We start from the raw sequence: 14,512 nt of genomic DNA on the forward strand, positions 1-14,512 counted from the left end.
AACTATATACAAAAAGCTTTATACAGCATGGATTAATAATGCCATAATAAAATCTAGTAGAAATCATTAATCCTAATTTAGTGCATATTTCTGCTTGCATTGTGTTTTTTTGTTGGCACAGCTGTGGATGCACAAATAGACTCATGTTTGCTCTCACACTCAGCAATGTATGCAAATACACGACAAAACAGTGTAATCTCACATCCTGAGACAGCACGACACCTGCTGCCGCTGTCAAATTGTGAATTAAGGAGGTTGTTCTTTCCATTATAACCTGAGATCTGATTTTTATGGCATAGCTAGCTTTATGACTGAAAGGATATCTTGAGCAAGTTGAGTAACCTTTGTTAAACCTTGGCCTCACTGCAAGGTTTTTCAGGAGTGTTCAGTTTATTATGTACACCTAACTTAAACTATTGAGATTATAATATTATTTTATTAACACTTTTACAGAGTTGTTGATTCAACTGTAGGGTAATTTCAGAGGTTGTAGTTTGTGTTGCTATTGAATAATATAATATAATATAATATAATATAATATAATATAATATAATATATTGTATTATTTTGTCCACCCAGTCCAAACTTATGGCGTTTTTAGTTTAATAATTCCAATAAAAAGTTGTCAAGTCATTTGACGTTGCACTTTATCACAAGACTCAATTCAAATTTTATTATATATATAAAATGAATCAAACTGGACATCAGAACCAATGCTGGAGACGATGTGTACAATTATTGGCAGACCATACTCACAGTTTATGGTCCTGCCCCGTCTTACAACCCTTCTGGACTCACGTGCAAGTTGCCACAAAAAGGATTTGGGGAATATATCAAGGGATATGCTGGCTTCTTAGAGAACCTTCCACCTTAAACCAATGGAAAAATCTAATAAATAACATATACTCCCTGTACAGATTGTAAAGCCCTCAGACTACAGAAGGAAAAGGGAAAAGAACACCGGGCTAAATTGGTTTCATATTTAGCTGATGCAGAGTGTGACAGCTCAAACTGTAGTAAACCTAATTGTGAATGAAAGTGTATCATCCTGTGACTAACTCTGCACTTACACAGACTTGTACTTGACAATAAAGTTGAATCTAATAAGTTCAACTATTTGGAGTTAAAGGACTTAATTGCACAGCTTGCAATCATAAACACATAAAGGCTAATAAGCCAGTGTATAAATAGGTTAATGAGGTTGAATAAAAGTCGAATAAGTGTGAAACATTTTTTAAAAATGAATTACATGTGGGGGTCCATGTCTGTTTGTCTCTGGTCCAACTGGTCCTTCGGCGGAGACAGGTTGAAGACTGGTCTGTAAACACCTCATACCCAGGTAGAACAAAAAGCTCCCTCACTCTTAGAGATTATAACTAATCTGAAATATCAACTTTTCAAACTAAATACTTAAGATTTCCACCAAAAGTGTAAAGAAGTTCATTTTAAAACTATAAACAACATGTATCCCTATAATGAATTTATGAAAGGAAGATTTAAATTTGTGGTAGAAAACTGTTTTATTTGCAAAAAACAAATTTGGAAATGACAGACCATCTGTTTTATGAATGTGAGATTGTCCAAAATTTGTGGAAATCTCTCCACGACCTGATCTCGTCCAGCTCCAGAGACATGGACTTCCGGTCCTCTCTCAAAATATTCGAACAGGAGTAATCCTCAAAGACAAAAGAAATGAGTTTTTAGTGAATAATCTGATCATTATTACAAAATATTATATACACAAGTGTCGATATGCCAAATCCCCCCCTCTCCTCATGGCTTGCTCTTAAGAATGAAATTCCTTTGTTACAAAAATATCTGAAACAAATAAATAATCCTCGTGCAAATAAACTGTACACACTTATAGAAGAACTTAACCTATCCTAAACCCCTTGTACTTAGTATGGATTTACTTGTTTATATGATTTCACTTCTATTGATTTTAACTATTTATTCATTTGATGTTCCTCTCATGCCTCTTTATATCTGTTATATGTTTGATATCTGATACACCACAGCAATCATTTTTTGTTTGGTTTCTCATAAAGGTGTGACTTTACTTTAAAATGTTTAAGTTTGCCATTGTTCATGTAATATTGTTTGTTTAAATAAAGTTTTTTTAATATAAAAAAACAACAACCCTGGTCTAAACTAATAAAACGAGCTGTGCCTGGCAGCCAGTGATGTGTCGTTCGCGAACGAGCCGGCTCTAAGAGCCGATTCTTCAAAGTGAAGGACAAGAACCGACTTCCGTCGGGAAGAGCCAAATCTTAAGCTGCTAAGAAAAAGTGATAACTAAAAAAAAAAGAAGCATCATCTGGCTGCATTTCAATGATTTTGGAGACTGCAAGTGAGTGCAGAATTTGTAAAAATGAAAATATCCGTCAGAGCAGAGACAACACTTTGCTTTATAGCACACAAATTATTCATAACTGCTAAATTAGGCTAATATAGAAGGCTAAACACTAAATGAAGAGCCATTTGAGAGACGGCTCTTCGAAGGGAGCCGAGCCAAAAGAACCGAATCTTTGAAAAGAGCTGCACTTCCCATCACTGCTGGCAGCCCGCGCTCAGGGCACGCAGGCAGGGGGCGTGGCCTGTCGTGCGTGGTGACTAGTGATGGGAATTTCGGCTCTTTTTGGAGAGCCGGTTCTTTTGGCTCCCAAACGGCTCCTCACATTTTATTAATTGGTTTTATTAATGAATTATTGTAATCATTGTAAAGCACTTTGGTCAGTGCATGCGGTGTAAAAATGTGCGATATAAATAAAACGTACTAACTATTTAATTAATTTATCACCCAAAATAATGCAATAATGTAATAAATAATGTCTTGTCTCCCTCCTGTCGTGTTTGTCCTCCGCGACCGCTGTGTGTGTGTGTGTGTGTGTCACCCCTGCCGTGGATGCTGCTATACATCTTGACCAATTACGTGCAGCTTTCACACAAAAAAGTCTAGTCACCACTAGTGATGTGTCGGCCGTGAACGATCTGGTTCTAAGAGCCGGCTCTTTGAAATGAACGACAGGATCCGGCTCCTCGTTGGGTGCCGATTTAGGGAGCCGTTTTTGTTTTGTTTTTTCACTTCGGTGCCTCACTGTTTCCTCCCTCTGACACTCTCCCTTATGCCATGCCTGTTCTCACACATCTTGACCAATCAAGTTCGGCTTTCAATTAAAAAAGTGGAGGAAAAAAAAACTTGCAGTTTTTTTCTCCACTTTTTTTTGTGTGAAAGCTGCACGTAATTGGTCAAGATGTATAGCAGCATCCACGGCAGGGGTGACACACACACGACAGGTGAGAGACGAGACATTATTTATTACATTATTGCATTATTTTGGGTGATAAATTAATTAAATAGTTAGTACGTTTTATTTATATAGCACATTTTTACACCGCATGCACTGACCAAAGTGCTTTACAATGTCAAAAAATAAAATAAAATATAATAACATTTAAAAATATAAAATAATAATAATAATTAATTAATAAAACCAATTAATAAAATGTGAGGAGCCGTTTGGGAGCCGAAAGAACCGGCTCTTCAAAAAGAGCCGAACTTCCCATCACTCAGTGGTGACGTCTCTCCGTTTTCCGCCTCTTGTTGTTAGCCCGCTGCTGCTGCTGCTAGCTGCACAAGCTCAGAGTCAGCAGCGGTGAAACAAACTCACAGCACCGGGGATTTAAAACGTCTCGGTCGGCTTTTACTGAAGCTACTTCCACCGGTACTGCTCGTCCCGTCACCATGGACGAGGAATATTACAGCGGCGGCGGAGACTGGGAGGGCCCGGACGGAAACTTGGTGAGACTTGTTGCTGTTAGCTTAGCCGCTGCTGCACAAACCTGCTCCACGTTTAACGGGATAACAGTTTCTGCAGAGACAGAGACAGAGACAGAGACACGCAGAGACAGAGACATGCAGAGACAGAGACATGCAGAGACAGATGTGTCCACGCACAGCTGCAGTGTTCATGTTGTTGTTGTTGTTGTTGTTGTTGTTGTTGTTGTTTTGCAGCAGCTCCGTTAGCAGCTACAGGCTAAACAACTGAAGGCTGCAACTCCCATCACTGCACAAACATGCACGTGTGTGTGTGTTTGTGTGTGTTCGTGTGTGTTTGTGTGTGTTTGTGTGTGTTCGTGTGTGTTTGTGTGTGTTTGTGTGTTCGTGTGTGTGTGTGTTTGTGTGTGTGTGTGTGTGTGTTCGTGTGTGTGTGCGTGTGTGTGTGTGTTCGTGTGTGTTTGTGTGTTCGTGTGTGCGTGTGTGTGTGTGTGTGTGTGTTCGTGTGTTTGTTTGTGTGTGTGTGTGTGTGTGTGTGTGTGTGTGTGTGTGTGTGTGTGTGTTTCAGGTTAAAATGCACGTGAGACTGAGTGAAAAAATAATTAATAAAAAGTATTTCTTCTTCTTCTTCTTCTCCTTTAAAAAAATGGACCGGACACCCTGAACTTGATGTTTGGCAGCACAGATCAAAGTTTCTTCTCACGCCTCCTGTGTTAAAGTTTTGAACCACTCCTTCTCTCTTTAGTTAGTTAGAGTTAGATCTGAGCTCCCTCACTTCTTTGTCTTCAACCATTTTTTGGTTATTTCAAGTATTCTTTGGGTCATTGTCTTCTTGACGCCGGGTGCCAGTGCCTGAAGCAGCAGAGCAACCCCAAATTATCAGCTAAAACAGAAGAATGACGTGCTTTACCAAAAAAGAAAAAGCTCTATTTTAGTCTAATCTGTTTGTGATGTTTCTGTGTCAGCAGCTGCTGCCTTCAAAGCAAAGAAGAAATAGCTTCAACTAGAGGCTCCACCAGAAGTCATACTTTAAAAAGCACCCCCAAAAAAAATGGTTCAAGACGGAGCATTGGAAAGAAGAGTGATCCAAAACTATATAAAACACTATAGAGGTGTAAGAAACTCACAAATTGGTTGGCTGTGGCTGTAAGTCGTCACATAGACATGCATTATAATAATAATAATAATAATACATTTTATTTCATAGGCGCCTTTCTGTCACCCAAGGACACCGTACAATAAATAAAAGTAGACGGCAAATAACAGAAAGAACCATAAAAGTATCAAATTACAGGAATACAACATTAAAAACAGGTTAAAATAGGACAATGCAATTGAATCAGATGGAAAAAGCGATTTTAAACAGGAGGGTTTTAAGTGCAGACTTGAATTGTGAGAGTCTGCATTCAGTTAGATGAGCTTTCATCCTTAACTTTAATGTGCCACGGAAATGCTCTGTTGCGCTCAGTAATGTTGGCGACACAAACCTTTTCCTGCACGTATCTTTCAGGAGGATTACGTCGAAGGGGAGAACGATGGGAAAATCCAAGAAGACTGTCTGCAGAAATTCTCCAGCAGGGATTACATCATGGAGCCGGCCATCTTCAACACCCTGAAAACGTAAGAGCGTGTTCCCTCATGCAAACATGATGTGAAGTGTTTTATTAGACTCTAGTATGGCCAAAGTGGAGAACTTGGCAACCAACCTTGTTAGAACGTTAGGCGGATAAATACGTTTGAATTATTTCTTTTGTCTTCAGGTCTGAAGTACATTTGTTGTATGTATGTTTGGCATTTTATTCAGTTTGCCCAATTTCCAATGTCCACTCACCCATGAAGAAATAATTCTGGCCTGTATGGACCGTGCATAATATTCTACATTTAGTAATCTTAGTTGTTCTTTTGGCAGCTGTATTGTTACTAATGATTTTAATGTCACTTGAATTTAGAATCACAAACGACGTCGATAAATATAATGCATATTTTTGTCGTCTTAATAAGGTTAATTCTGCCAAGAAATGATGATTGTCAAGGTTTCTTTGAGATTATTAATCCAGGGGTTAATATTTTGACTGACTCAATAACTCCACCCTGTTTTTACTGTGCAACACTTCTAAATGAGACCAAGATGACAAAGTGAAAACTGTACACGATGACTACTGTTTGGACACGTGAATCACAAGGACTGCATTATTTTTTTTTCCTCGCAGGTATTTCCAAGCCGGCGGCTCTCCAGAACACGTCATCCAGCTTCTGTCTGAAAACTACTCCGCCGTGGCTCAGACGGTTAATCTGCTGGCAGAGTGGCTCATCCAGATGGGTGGGTAGCAGCCAGCGAAACCCTGTGATGTGTTCACAGCTTGATGTCGTCATTGCAGTGCCCCAAAAATAACCCTTTATCCTCCTCTGACTGTTACCTGACGACCTTTTCCATTAATCTGTAATGTTCTTTAATTTGCCTGCAGGTGTTGAGCCTGCTCAGGTCCAAGAGCGAGTAGAAAACCACCTCAAGAGTCTCCTGATAAAGCACTTTGACCCCCAGAAGGCAGATTCAATTTTCACCGTTGAGGGAGAGGTGAGATCTGCCGAACAGTCGGCTGAACATCTCATGCAGAAGACTTAGTTCTCGGGGTCGCCTATAAGTGAAGCTCTCATGTCGTATTTTCAGACTCCTGCTTGGCTCGAACAGATGATCGCACACACTACGTGGAGAGATCTTTTCTATAAGCTGGCGGAGGCTCACCCAGACTGCCTGATGCTCAACTTCACCGTGAAGGTACCGTAGTGGGAGTGGCAGGAGTCCAGATTGTATAGACTACTCTGTATGTGTCGGTTACATCACCCGTATTTCTGCATGTTCATAGCTCATCTCAGACGCAGGCTATCAGGGTGAGATCACCAGCGTATCTACAGCGTGTCAGCAGCTGGAGGTTTTCTCCCGGGTCTTGAGAACGTCGTTGGCTACGCTGCTGGACGGAGGAGAAGAAAACCTGGAGAAGAACCTGCCAGAGTTTGCCGTGAGTTGATCAGTTGAACCTCCTGTTCTCAAACTACGGTGGTGCGCCACCTCCCTCTAGTGTTACATGGAGGAATCAGATTTTAAAAGCTCGAGTGCATGTGGCAGTTTTCTGTTCCTCTGTTTTTTTGCTGAGTTGCTCCCTCCTCTCTCCTGTAGAAGATGGTGTGTCACGGCGAACACACCTACCTTTTTGCCCAGGCGATGATGTCCATCCTCGCTCAGGAGGAACAGGGCGGTTCGGCCGTACGTAGGATCGGCCAGGAGGTGCAGAAGTCGGCACATGCGAGGTGAATTTCACCATGACCACTTTCCCAGCAGTAACTCAGATCTTGCAACATTTCTTTTGTTATGATATGAACTGCTGAGAAGTGTCAATAAAAGGAACTACAGTGGTTGCGTTGTGTGTTCAGAAATGCCTGTGAGGTAATCCTGCGGTTGTGGTTCTTAATCACAGAGGCCACGATGCCAGTCAGATAACACTCGCGCTCGGCACGGCAGCAGCTTACCCTCGAGCCTGCCAGGCGCTCGGTGCCATGTTGTCCAAAGGAGCCCTGAATCCTGCAGACATCACGGTCCTGTTCAAGATGTTCAGCAGCATGGACCCGCCTCCCGTTGAGCTGGTGAGGGCAGGGGCGTCTTTGACATGGGGTATATCTGCTTCTTATCGAAGGTGCTGTTAACTGGAGTATTTTATCTGTCACGTCTTTAGATCAGAGTGCCGGCCTTTCTGGACCTGTTCATGCAGTCGCTGTTTAAACCTGGATCAAAGATCAACCAAGACCATAAACACAAATACATCCACATCTTGGCCTACGCTGCCAGCGTGGTTGAAACATGGAAAAAGGTAAAGATACATCTGTGTGACTGGACTTGTTTCAGACAAGTCCCACATTGTTTTCCTTTCACCGCAACAGCTGTTTAAGTATTAAACTGTCCTCAACACGTCAACAACTTTTCTTTCTGTTCGACCCTAGAACAAACGAGTCAACATCAATAAAGACGAGCTGAAGTCGACTTCCAAGGCCATAGAGACCGTACACAACCTGTGCTGCAACGAGAACAAAGGAGCCACAGAGCTGGTGGCTGAACTCGGGACTTTGTACCAGTGCATCCGGTGAGTAAACAGTCAAGCTCCCATACACCTGCAATTTATCATTTTCAGGATTTAGTTGCATCTAGCAGTGTAGTCATTGATTGCAATCCTTCCTAGAGTAAAGGAGAAACTGCGGTGGCCTATTGAGGCATTCTGAGCTGCTGTAGAAACATGGACAGACTCTAGACGGGGCCTTTCATGTGTTCACAGCTACCATAGTTTCTCTTCACGCTAGGAAGTAGAGAGTGAAACAAGTTGGTCGCAATCAGCATCTACACTGTTGCTACAAACTCCTACACACTGTTCCGTTAAAGATTACCTAAACAACTTTATATTGTGATTAATTGGAGTTTCAGTTTCAGTGACCAGCTCTCTGTTGACTTTCTGCTTGTGCGTTTGTGTTCAGGTTTCCAGTCGTCGCTATGGGCGTTTTGAAATGGGTGGACTGGACCGTGTCTGAGCCGCGGTATTTCCAGCTGCAGACCGACCACACTCCGGTACATTTAGCTCTCCTGGACGAGGTACGTTACGATGACGGATGACACTTTTAATTTAAATTTTCTTTAAGACGGCGCTAAACTCATGAATACTTCCTCCACAACAGATCTGTACGTGTCACCAGCTGCTGCACCCGCAGGTCCTCCAGCTGCTCATCAAGCTTTTTGAGACGGAGCACTCTCAGCTGGACGTCATGGAGCAGGTTTGAGTTACTCTGATGCTTCTTATTTCTGTTTTCACCTGAAAAGTTGTACTTTTAATTTATTTATTATATATTTCCCCCACCCCCTTCTCTCAGATGGAGCTGAAGAAGACTCTTCTGGACCGAATGGTTCATCTGCTGAGCCGTGGCTACGTCCTACCCGTAGTCGGTTACATTCGCAAGTGTCTGGAGAAACTCAACACGGACATCTCCCTTATTAGATATTTTGTCACCGAGGTAATAGCTGCTTCTGATCTCAGTTAAATATCTGTTACTGCAGGTTTAATGACAGGCCTGTTTGACTCCTAACATAACATAAAGCTTTTTAATGCCATCAGAAAATGTATAACTTGTGCTTTGAAACAAACTTTAGACCAAAACTAATTCAACTCCTGCATTTCTCTCTATAGGTGCTCGATGTGATTGCGCCTCCCTACACGTCAGACTTTGTTCAGCTCTTCCTGCCCATCCTGGAGAACGACAGCATCGCGGGAACGATTCGCACGGAGGGAGAACACGACCCTGTCGCGGAGTTCATTGGTGAGAGTGTAACAGTTTGCAGCATCCTGATGAAGTCGGGGCTTTCACACACAACAAATAAGAGCTGTTCAAAAGTCATTTTTACATTTGTAACACTCTAATCATCTTCTTGAAGCACTGACGTGTCATTATCTCTGTTTTTCAGCTCACTGCAAGTCAAACTTCATCATGATAAACTGACACTGAAAATGTTCATGGAGATTGTACCGGAAAGACGAGACAGAGGATCTGTTGTCTCCGTGATAATCTCTGCTTGATGTTGAAGCACATAGCTTGGAGACGGACTGTTCAGTTTGACCAAGTGAATGATTAGTTTCTATCGAGGCGAGTGAGCTAATAGAAGAGTGCGGTAATACCACAGACTGATCGAAGGAGGAGCCTCTGAAGATGCAGCTAAATGTTGTTTTTTTTTCCACCTGTAAATTTGATTTTCTATATTTTATGTTGGTTTGAGCTGTTTTAAAATAAAAACCTAAATATGTAGTTGTAGTTGTCTTGAATTGTTTTTTCAAAATTAAAATGTCACATTTTTTTATCATTAATGTCACTAAATAAAGTGTCTGTCCTGCATTCAGACATGATTATCAAACTCGTGTCAGTTAATAAACACTGCCGGTACAGAAGCAGCAGTAAAACTAGTTCTCCATTATGGCTCACAACTTCTCACGTCACACGTTACACGCATACAATTTAAAATAACTTCTGTGTCTGAAAAAGTGATCTGAAACCATGCGGAGTGTACAGATCTGCAGTTCGATGAACCTTAGACTGTCAGAGAAACTGTGGCTCTTATAATTTGATGACTCCACATTAACTATGAGCCGATGAAGACGCATCATGTCACCAAAGGAACGACTTTAAAAAGGAGTCCCATATACAGACAGACTGACTGACACTCAGAACAAATTGAAGTGTTGTGTTTATTGGCAAATTTCGAAACAAAAGTTGCAATTATAGTTCAGCGTGTAAAACAAAATCACATAAATCTTTACTTGACTGCAAGTTTGTGTAAGGCACACTCAAAGTATCCACATCAGGGTGTAGTGCAATATCAATACTTTAACACCACACACTGAAAACATTCAGTGTCGGAGCAGTGCAGGACAAATTATTAACATCGTGTTCTTTGGCTGAGTCGGTATGCATTGAAAAATCCAAACTATGAAAAGCTATCTGTGTCCTCTCTGTGTAAACTGAAGATTCTTGCATCTTTTTAATGGCTATCCAGGCATGCAGTGCTTGAATTGAGCTATAGCAGAGATTAGCTGTACTCCTAACCACTCGGTTTATAAGACTCAGACTGTTAACCAGCAGCCTGCAGACCTCACTGTGGTAAAAATCAGATCATCTGCATTGATTCAAACAGGTCTGACATCCAGCTTACCTTGGCACTGAAATCTGACCCCCTGATTAAAAGTGTAAAACAAAATAATAATAGCGAAAATTTCATAAAAAGAAAAAATTAAAACTTATTCCCTTTTTTTTCAAGATTTTGCATATAAAAACTTTCCCCCCACCACCTGAGACAGGAAGACATGTCAGAGTGTCTCCTCTACAGGTAGGTCTTGGGGACAATTGGGACTCCGTACATGCAGTCCTCCTCCAAAGCCAGGTTGTATGTGCTGCCGCTTCCTCCCTTGTAGGCGCTGGTCACGATCCTGAGCCAGCCCTTCTCGCCCTGAAGAGAGGAGCGAATCGTTTTGATCATTTAATTAAATCCTTGTAGATGTCAAACAGTCCCTGCTTCTCATTTAGATAGATGATCGAATGTCACATTATGCAGTTTACACACATGAACCTGGAATACAAACATGCACACACACAGGTCTGCAGCTGGTTCACCTTAGCCGTGCCCAGGAGGTGAACTGGTGCACATTCGGTGCTGTGGTCTGTGCCATTTTATCTGATCTTCTCATGTATTCGTGTGCACCAAACAGAATCAGGAATTTCCACTTTACCAGGTGAACTATGAAGGGACTTCCAGATATTTCTGATCACAGACCACTCCTGTTGATAAGGACTTACCCATGGCTCTCCCCAGGAATTGCGTACAACCCAGTATTCAACTCCGTTCTCCACTCCCCACCCTGCCACCGACACGATGTGGTTGATGTAGGGAGAATCCTGATACTCCGAGTAGAGACCGCCAGTGTAGGCGTCCAGTTTGTCTGTAGCCATAATGCCACAGCTGGAGGAAGCAAACACCACAGATTACTAACTTCCTCTGGGTAGAGGTGAAACAAATATTGAAATCATACAATACAATAGGTAACGGCGTGCCTTGGAGGGACTGAGCTGAATGTTGACGCCTGTTTACGGCACACACCGTACACTTCAAACTATTTTCCAGCACTGAGAAAGAGGTGGAGGATGTATGTACTCTTGCTTCACTCTCATACAGAATGAGAGAGAAATGTCTTTGTCAGTCTAAACGCTGTGGTCAGCTGAATTCTTTCCATTCCTTGTCTTTATGTGGGCTCCTTTGTGGAGCTGCATGCTTGTGAAAGACGTTTAAACTTGACCTGAGATCTGTCACAACCGTGTACACCTTTTGAAAAAGCAAATATAATAGGCGCAGCTGTTTTTGAACATGCATGTTGTGGATCTCAGATGGATTTCTTTGCAGTGTCTTTGGGTCAGTTCATGTGTCCTAAATAAATTAAACGCAAACCTGATTGGTCCTCTAGCGTAAATCTCTGCCATCATCTTCTCCCTCCCGCTGACTGATCCAAAATCTCCCACTTTCCACAGGGTGTAGTTCTTCACAATGTTGCACACTCCAAAGGTGGTGCAGGTGCCACATTCGTTGAAGGGTTTGCACTCTTTGGAGAGGGACAACAAACATGCAACAAGCTCAGACTCAGACATACACTTAAGGTGATTGTAACCATCACTTTGTGACACTTACTCTGATCTTTAGCCTGGTAGTTATTGCAGGTCTCATCCGGGATCCCGTGTTTGCTTGCGTACTCCCAAACGCCGCTGTGATCGCCTCCATGGCAACTGCCGGCGTCACCGCAGTCGATCACGTGCTGGACAGAGAGGTAGGCAGATGGCCACGCTCCTTTCCGCATGATGTTGATGCGGTCTGGCGAGATAACAAAAACACAGGACACAGCTTTTCATGAAGAAATGAAAGTCTCGACAATCATTTCCTGTCACATCTGCGAGAAGAGGAAGTGAAAGTATCACTCTTTAATAGAAGGTGTCTGATCAGTCATGTGACCCCCCCCAATCCACAATGACTGAGTCATACCTGCCATGGCGCTGGTGCTGCCATGGGCCCAGCAGGAGCCACAGTACTGGGGAATGTGCTGGTTGCGGGTCGTGCTCACATAGTTGGTGCCGTTGATGTTCCTCCAGTCCCATGATTTGGGCAGGTCGGAAATGTTTAAATACTCGTGAGGAAGAGGGGCGGTCCTGTGAACAGACAGGTCATTACATGCTTTAGTTCTCCAGCAGCAACACAATAACACACCTCGCTCACAGCGGGGGGGAGGACAAGTATTCATGGAGCTTTTCACATGAAATTCAGATAAATAAATCTTACCTAACAGGTTTCCCAGACGACATGCGGCTCACAACAGTCAAACATTATCCTTCACCTGTCTATCTTTCGGCCAGGTGTGCCCACCCATGCTCAGCGGTTGAGGGACGTTACGTTCTGTCTCAGTTTGTAACTCAAAAAAGGTGCAGCGACTCGTCCTGAAATACTTTTTAAACTGAAGACTTATTTCCTCCAATCCTTTGATTTGTTTTGTTTATGCAGCTGGTACTCGTACTAGTCTTTCAAATTCCTATTTATTTATGTATTTACTTGTTCATTCTTTGGCTTTCCAGCAATCTCCTACAATACTCAACATTTGTTTGAGTTTCTTGGCTTGTAGAGTTTGGCATGTTTGAGATAAGACTGCACGAGGTTCTCCTCTATAATAGATCTGTATTATACATGTTTCACATTCACTCTTTGTACATTATATATAAACAAACAACATGTGTCCACCAAGTATTAAATACATTTAGCCGGATCATAGATGTTTAGCACGGGTTAACTTCTTAACACAGTTGCATTTTTTATTTTCTATGCAATCTATCGATCTATCGATCTATCTATCTATCTATCTATCTATCTATGCAATCTACCTATTTATGCAATCTATGCAATCTATCTATCTATCTATCTATCCATCTATCTATCTATGCAATCTACCTATTTATGCAATCTATGCAATCTATGCAATCTATCTATCTATCTATCTATGCAATCTATCTATTTATGCAATCTATCTATTTATGCAATCTATCTATCTATCTATCTATCTATCTATCTATCTATCTATCTATCTATGCAATCTACCTATTTATGCAATCTATCTATCTATTTATGCAATCTATCTATCTATCTACCTATCTATCTATCTATGCAATCTATGCAATCTATCTATCTATCTATCTATCTATGCAATCTATCTATCTATCTATCTATCTATCTATCTATCTATCTATGAAATCTATGCAATCTATCTATCTATCTATCTATGAAATCTATCTATCTATCTATTGTGCTGTTTTTGTATGTTAAATGAACAAAACTCAGTAAATACACGTATTACACACATTTACACACATCTGTGTAGTTGTGCTGAGTTAATATGAGAGGCTGTGTGTTAGTTTCATGTAGCTCAGTTACACTGTAGGTGTTTACAGTCTGTTAACTTCCTCGTCTTATGATTCAGCTGAACCTCGTGATGTGATGATGATGTGACATTTTTATCTATTTTACTCAAATACTCATTAAAAAAAATTTAAAAAAATATGAAACCAAAACTCCACGTTTGATCAGCTTTAACTTTTCCTTTTTACTCCAGTTAAATATTTTTTATTTATGTCACATTTAAAAGTTTTTTTTCTTCCTCAAATTAAACCGTTAAAATAAATTTAAATCTAACTGCTTAACGGCTGTTTGGAGCTAACGTTAGCCACCTAGCCTCTAACGGTCGGTAAACAACAACAAACAAACAACAACAACAAACATAGTTTATGTTTTTTTTATATAACTTACTTTAATTTAAACAAATGTGTGTTTAAACTCACTTCAGTCCGAAGTCGTGTCTCCTCTGGGAGCGGACATAGCACGGCTGCTTCTCCTGGAAAAACACTCCGGCGGACACTCCTGACAGGACGGCCGAAAACAGGACGACAATCACGGTTACACGGGCCATCGTCCAGCGGGCAGAGCTCCGGTGCAGCCGAGTAAGTAAGGAAATGAGGAAAACACCGAAAAACACACTGCTCTATGTGTGTGTGTGTGTGTGTGTGTGTGTGTGCAGAGCTGATAAACCGGTGTGTACTGCTGCAGTCATGTGACCTCAAAATCACATC

General features: G+C 41.5%; 2 protein-coding genes across 3 annotated transcripts; one reads left to right on the forward strand and one right to left on the reverse strand.

Moving 5' to 3' along the window:
• Nucleotides 1–3,584: 3,584 nt before the first annotated feature.
• On the forward strand, nt 3,585–9,611 carry nelfcd (negative elongation factor complex member C/D). The gene is made up of 15 exons (XM_027278770.1): nt 3,585–3,802; nt 5,289–5,398; nt 5,989–6,098; nt 6,244–6,353; nt 6,447–6,554; nt 6,643–6,795; nt 6,954–7,084; nt 7,252–7,417; nt 7,507–7,641; nt 7,772–7,911; nt 8,297–8,411; nt 8,495–8,590; nt 8,687–8,827; nt 9,001–9,130; nt 9,276–9,611. Exons 1-15 carry the CDS (start codon nt 3,746–3,748, stop codon nt 9,308–9,310), a joined length of 1,737 nt encoding a protein of 578 aa, XP_027134571.1. The 5' UTR covers nt 3,585–3,745; the 3' UTR covers nt 9,311–9,611.
• A 420-nt stretch (nt 9,612–10,031) lies between these two features.
• ctsz (cathepsin Z) lies at nt 10,032–14,480 on the reverse strand. Of its 2 annotated transcripts, none has more exons than XM_019271755.2 (6): nt 14,225–14,477; nt 12,387–12,550; nt 12,039–12,218; nt 11,802–11,952; nt 11,156–11,318; nt 10,032–10,808 (listed from the first exon to the last, which is right to left on the reverse strand). In XM_019271755.2, the coding sequence occupies exons 1-6, from the start codon at nt 14,350–14,352 to the stop codon at nt 10,683–10,685; spliced, it is 912 nt and encodes a 303-aa protein (XP_019127300.1). In that variant the 5' UTR covers nt 14,353–14,477; the 3' UTR covers nt 10,032–10,682. The 2 variants fall into 2 exon arrangements, with proteins under 2 accessions (XP_019127300.1, XP_027135523.1); XM_027279722.1 differs by lacking the exon at nt 10,032–10,808 and adding an exon at nt 10,871–11,001 and having other exon boundaries at nt 11,048–11,318; nt 14,225–14,480.
• Between the last annotated feature and the right edge of the window lie 32 nt (nt 14,481–14,512).

This window comes from Larimichthys crocea, chromosome VI (genome assembly GCF_000972845.2).
Source record: "Larimichthys crocea isolate SSNF chromosome VI, L_crocea_2.0, whole genome shotgun sequence".
Lineage (NCBI taxonomy): Eukaryota > Metazoa > Chordata > Actinopteri > Sciaenidae > Larimichthys > Larimichthys crocea.